This window comes from Coenobita brevimanus, chromosome 45, assembly GCF_032717465.1.
Source record: "Coenobita brevimanus isolate Jiangsu-jjx chromosome 45, ASM3271746v2, whole genome shotgun sequence".
In the NCBI taxonomy this organism is placed as follows: Eukaryota; Metazoa; Arthropoda; class Malacostraca; order Decapoda; family Coenobitidae; genus Coenobita; species Coenobita brevimanus.
The window spans coordinates 30607394-30613681 of record NC_136998.1 but is presented as its reverse complement, the minus strand read 5'-3'; the positions used below and the strand labels follow the sequence as shown (position 1 = coordinate 30613681).

Here is a 6288-nt window from a genome sequence, read left to right as displayed (position 1 = left end):
GTAGGTTGATTGTGTGGTAGGATGGTGATGGAGGTGTGTAGGACTAAAAGTGTTGCATGTCGACGAAGTGTTGTCTGCTGCGGCAGATAGGTCCCCACACATCGGGTTGAGCCTTGTGTCGCTTAGTTCTGCTTTCCCCTGTGCTGCTGCTGCTGGTAGAGGAGGCGCTGTGGCTGCTGACGTTGCTGTACTTGTGGTAGAGGTCGAAGGCCTTGTGCATGGCCCGACTGTTGGGGAAAAAAGGGTAGAGTTATCTCACTCTTGATGCTTTGCAATACAATGTGATATTTACCTAATCTAAGTCATCTAATCTTCATCCCATCTATAGATGAGAGTAAGGGTCAGGATGGTAATGATTAACCTGAACAATTTTCCGGAGCTTAACTTAGGTGATTGAACTCCGTCAGTGAGATAATGTTTTATATTACTGTATATTCCTGCCGTCTCCAGACGATTTTACTTAACTCAGAGCTAAATGACAACCTTCTTATTCCGCTAAGCGCGAGAGGTTCAAAGATTGTTTAATTACAGAAATAAATTACATCGACAGGTATAATGATGGAGTTTACTGGCTTGGACTCTTAAGCAAAAGCTGGTACTGATATCTCATACTAGTATCCTCCTCAAGTTATTGACCTCAAGGGTGTGATACTGACCTTGCCTGAGGGTCGGCGACAGTGTTCATGGCGAAGTCTTGTTCCTGAACCATCTTTATTGCTTGGCAGGTTGTACCAGTTAAGTTTAGCTTATTGCCTGTGGCCTGGAGTCAATACCCAAGATCGAGAGTCAAGCTGTCTGACGAAGAAGTCTGAACTGATGCCTGTGGAGTGTGGAGAGAGATCGCCGTGATGTTGTAAAGCTTTCAGAAGCTACTGAATTGCCGTGGCTGTCCGCCGCCTTATAAGGACGCCGAGGGAGCAGAGTGGGTTATATGCCAGTTGCCGGGTTGGGCTACGTGAGAGTCAGCAGGAATGTTGGTGCTCACGCTGTTGCCAAGCACGGTGAAAGTTGTCTGAATATTTCCCCGAGACATGTGATCATAAGTACACGTGTAATGTGAGTACAGAGGGGTAGTACAGGGGGCATAGTATTTGAATGTCTGGCAGTGTGCGGTGCTTGGCTTGGGGAAGACAAAGGTCTGGAATCCCAACGGGCGATATATTGCACGTTCAAGGAAGTGGCTCAGCAAGTTTCCGGTTCGTGCGTCACTCCTCTTTGACGTCATCCTCTGACGTCACTGTGGCTGATCCTCCCACCGAAATTCTGGTGCATTTGCAATCGACATTACAGTTAGAATGAGTGTCAGTGTCGATGATGACGTTGTGCTCTCTTAAACCAAAGAGATGAAGGTGACCGATCAATTTTTTTATATACACTAGGCAATAAAGAATAACCAGAATTTTGCCCTCAACCTTGATTTCACTTTTCTTAGCTTGAGTATGGTTTTTTAACGGCACATTTTGATTGCAGTGAAGCGAATCATCATCTAAACCCTTTTTACCCCACCAGGAGCATACGAGCCTGGAACGAGGCTGCTCACTCCTGACATCTAAGGCAAGGGTGATCAACCTCACTTTCCCGTGAGTGGTAATATGAGCAATAAACCCCAACCATCCACTGGATATAAGCCCACGGATGTAAGCTTAAGAGTTACCCCTTTCGCCTTCACGGGGGTCATTAAGGGAGTCAAAATATTGCCAGGTGTTAGTTTTATATATATATATATATATATATATATATATATATATATATATATATATATATATATATATATATATATCCCCTACAAAGTAAGATGTGGATTGTGTGCCTGTAACTTCTCTTCCATCAGTAGTCAGAGTTGACCATGAGGAAGCTGATACACATAATTCAGTACATACAGGATGGAAAATGTCGGGGGGGGGGACTAAAATGGGTGTGGTTAATGGTGAGGACAGACGCCACTCCATACCACACACTACACTACACTACACAACACCACACTACACTACACCTCACCACACCATGCCTCACTCCGCTTCAGTCACCTACGTATTAATTCGCCCCTTCACTTCGATGACGTACGTTCTAGTTTATTCTTGCTGCCTCGACGTCATTTTATTTAACTGAGGAGGGATTTCGAACTGGGGGGAGGGTGGGAAAAGATACAGCCATCATTGACGTCTTTGATGCGAGAGGCCTTTCCTATGGTTATAAAAAAAAAAAAAAAATCTGAAAGTAGGAGTAATAAAAAAGAAAAGCCTAGTGAATTTAATGCTCTAAAAAAAAAAGGGTTGGATGTGAGGGTCTCTCTCTCTCTCTCTCTCTCTCTCTCTCTCTCTCTCTCTCTCTCTCTCTCTCTCTCTCTCTCTCTCTCTCTCTCTCGTGAGGGGGAGGAGAATGTGTGATGGGGATGTACAGTACGTGTTATTTAGTGTATGGAGGGAATTTTATGTGTAATTTTGTGTGTGTGTGTGTGTGTGTGTGTGTGTGTGTGTGAAGTGGTTTGCATGTGTGATGTGGTGTATGTGCGTGCGTGCATATGTGTGTGTGTGTGTGTGTGTGTGTGTGTGTGTGTGTGTGTGTGTGTGTGAAGTGGTTTGCATGTGTGATGTGGTGTATATGCGTGCGTGCGTATTTGTGTGTGTGTGTGTGTGTGTGTGTGTGTGTGTGTGTAATGTGGTGTGTGTAAGGGGTGATCGAGTGAGTGGGTGAGTGAATGAGCAATTGTTCTGTGTTCCGCCATTCATTTATTGATTCATTCATTGTTTTTTATATTGGGAAACGTAAAGATAAAGAAGGTAATGCACAGGGAAGGTTCGCTGGGCAGAATGGTTACAGCGTTACGGATAAATAAATTATCTCTCCATTATCTGCACAGAGAGAGAGAGAGAGAGAGAGAGAGAGAGAGAGAGAGAGAGAGAGAGAAGGTTGGATCTGAGGGAAAAGGAAGAGGGAGACTGAGCCCTGTTGTCGTTTCCTTTTTTTTTTTTTTTTTTTTTTTTATGTCAATTCTGGTCGTTCAGGCCTGGGTGAGGTGGGCAGAGACAAGTGAGTGGAATGGGCATGGATGATGGCACGGCAAACCACAGTGGGGGAAGTATACCCTGTGAAGAAGAACATTGTACGCTGGGTGGTAGTCGAGGCAGTGCTTAAATTCACCACATCACACAGGAGTGGGTTGAGTGGATGAAGAGGAATAGGTGGCGTGGTGGTGAGTGGTGAGGCATGCCAAGGGAAGTGCAGGAAGGTGGACCAATGAGGTGCAAAGTCATAAAGGACACGGTGGGACGAGTGAATTCTACAGTAGATGAACCTTTTTTGATGGATGGCATTAGTAGGGTTCTCTCAGGAATTCGATGTGCTTTGATTTAAAAAAAAAAAATGGGATGAAAGGGGAACAGTATGTGGAATGGGTTGGAGTGGTGGGTGGTGATGGGATGGTAAATACACCCTGTGAAGATGGGCGTTGTGAGCTGCCACTGCATAAAAAAATAATCATGTGTCACCCCCATACGTGGTGTTTCACGATGCAGGTCAAAACAATCTCTCTTGAAAAAAAATGAATAAATAAGTAAATACTCTCAGTTAATCCTATTCAGGCCAGAACGTCACATGGGCATTAGAGACGTATTCTGAGTGGGTTTGGAGATTTCGTAGCACCTCTTCTGTAGCGATTTATGCTGCACATTCCACTTTATTATCCCCTTGCTTGTCTCCGATGCAAATTATGTCGATATTAAAATGATGTAAGGAGCATAGAAGAGAATGGGAAGGTGTAATAGTTAAATATAAATCGCTGAGGAGAATGTGGAACGAAGTCTCTTATGCCTCGTAAAATAATGGGTCTCTGTGCTGGCTGCTGACGAGTTATAATTCAGCCGGATGTGATGCCAACGTGACAAGAGGTTACGTGTTGGGGTAGGTCGGGGGGGGGGAGAGAGAGAGAGAGAGAGAGAGTTTTAGTCCAATGTTTTTTTAAGGATTTTTTCTGTTTGACTCCATATCACTTTTTTTTTTTTTTTTTTTTTGGTCTGACGGAAGTAGACCATTCACTTGCATTACAAAGTCGTGGTTGCGTAAAATTCGACGAGCCATGGTTTTGAGGTAGGAATGAATCTCCTTGGTTACTAGCCAAATATATCCTCGTCTCACTACACGTGACCATCAGTTTAGCCGAATGAGGTTAAGAATATTTGTCAGGTTAGAATAAACGCACTATAGGGGATTGTGTTCAGTTATGGAGGTTGTGATGGGGTAGGTCAAGGTTGTCCTCTCGTCATGTTCAACGGAGGTCATTTGTTCAGTCCATTCTCTCTCTCTCTCTCTCTCTCTCTCTCTCTCTCTCTCTCTCTCCCGGACGGAAGGTAAGTTTATCAGTATTTTAATATTTTTTGCCAATAAGTCCACATCGATTATAACAAAATTACGTATTAAATTTTCATTACTACCAGTAAAACAGATTTGTGCAACTTTTTAATGTTATTTTTTACCAAGAAATCCACACTTAATATAGGAGAATTGCCCATCAAGTCCCAGTTGCTAACCGTGAAGCTAATTTGCCAGTTTCCCGCCATTTTACGGTAGAATAAGTTGCGATATTTTGGACCACATCTCTGACTTGTAGTGGATGTATATTCTGTTTTCTTCATGCCTTACTATTTCTTCTGGCGTAGGGGAGACTTCGAACGTGAGTGATTAAATATTGCCTTCATAAACCTCTTTAGTTCTTTCGTAAACTGTTTAGTGCAGCAAGCAGTCTTCATTTACGGTACCTTTCAGAGACTGTGGCTGCATCACAAGTAAAGCAAGAATAAAGAGAAATTTAAATATATATTCTTCATCATTCGTTACTAAAAAAGAAAGAGACGTAATCCCACAAATAAAACCCAGTGCCGATACAGATAATACTTTGTGAAAGGAAGTTGAAAAGCGACATGCTAAAACCTCATAAGTCTCCGTACCGGAGGAAATTAATCCACTGAATCCTGTTGTCCCCCCTCCTTTTTTCAGATTTTGTTATTAGACGATTTTATTAGACTTAGCAGTGATTTTTCGTACTGAGAGGGTTTATTAGGGCCGTATCTCACTCCAGTTCCAAAGGTGTATCACAAGTAAATCGTCAGATGGCAAAAATGAAATTTAAAAGAATTCCCCGGGTTCAGTCGATTGCTAGGATGTTGAAAGAATGCTTGGAAGATGTAAATCAGAGTTGGGAGTTGTGCTAGATGCGTGAAAGGCAACAAACATGGTAATAATATTTAATAAGAGGGATAATACCAGTGTTATCATTATATCATTATCATCTTAACCTCTTCCTTACCAAGTATATATAGAATGAAGGAGGGTTTATAGAGCACGAAAGAACCTGATAAATGGAGAACTACTTACAGAATATTCAACTAAATGAGCCACACACTCATTCATTCACCATTCAAGTCTCGGGAATCCTGACTCCACCTCATAGGCATAAACATCACACTTGAGCACCTCAGAAAGTCAATCCGAGGACCATCTTGCTACAGGGAATCAATGGAAGTGCCAGACCCTTGTCATACATCTCTCAGAACAAAATTATTCCAGCCAACACGATCTTCTGTCACTTCCCAAGCCTCATTAACCTTCAGATCTCATTTCTCACACACCGAATTTTCGCGTCTGTCCACCATAGATTTTAACTTTCAGTACGATGACGTCTTCATTATTATTATTATTTTTATTTTATTTATTTATTTATTTATTTTTTATTATTATTATTATTATTTTTTTTGCTGCTGCCAGGCGATTTTTTTCAGTTTTGAGTTGGCCTTTTGTGGTGAAGGGGTTAATGGATATTGCTTCTTGCCCATTCATCATGAGATCTAGCCATAGTTACATAAAACTGACTGTAGAACGAATAAAGAAAAAAAAAAAAAAAAAAGGAATCTCACTGAGGGGGTCAACCCTAAAAACGAAAGGTTATATCTATCTTAAAAATTCATCAACATTTTCCCCCTGACGCGTATGAGACGGTACAGTGCGATGAAGCATATCGTCACCCTCATAAAGAAACTGCCTAAGTAATTTTTTGGCTATTTCTTGATTTTTACCTAAACCAATTCTTCATCACGTGACGCATCTATTGGTATAGCTGCCTTTGCCAGGCCTAGGGTGTGAGTGGTCTAAAATGCACCTCAAGTTGCTGCCTGTCACTGAAAATTAAGCAAATGAGTTTTTTTTTTTTTTTTTTTCGATTTCCCGAAAAGTAGAAACAATGACTTAGGCAGTTTCTTTATGAGGGTGACGATATATTTCCCATCGATTTAACTT

The 6288-nt window shown here is 41.8% G+C and overlaps 1 protein-coding gene across 1 annotated transcript; it reads right to left on the bottom strand.

The window, feature by feature from the left end:
- Positions 1-856, bottom strand: LOC145398305 (uncharacterized). Its single transcript, XM_080271194.1, has 2 exons — positions 657-856; positions 1-227 (listed from the first exon to the last, which is right to left on the bottom strand). The coding sequence occupies exons 1-2, from the start codon at positions 707-709 to the stop codon at positions 44-46; spliced, it is 237 nt and encodes a 78-aa protein (XP_080127320.1). The 5' UTR covers positions 710-856; the 3' UTR covers positions 1-43.
- Positions 857-6288: the final 5432 nt, after the last annotated feature.

Excerpts from the sequence above, each read along its gene's own strand:
- LOC145398305 (XM_080271194.1), bottom strand. The coding sequence starts at position 709 with ATGGTTCAGGAACAAGACTTCGCCATGAACACTGTCGCCGACCCTCAG. Across the intron at positions 228-656 it reads GTCGCCGACCCTCAGGCAAG|TCGGGCCATGCACAAGGCCT; the intron begins GTCAGTATCACA and ends TTTCCCCAACAG.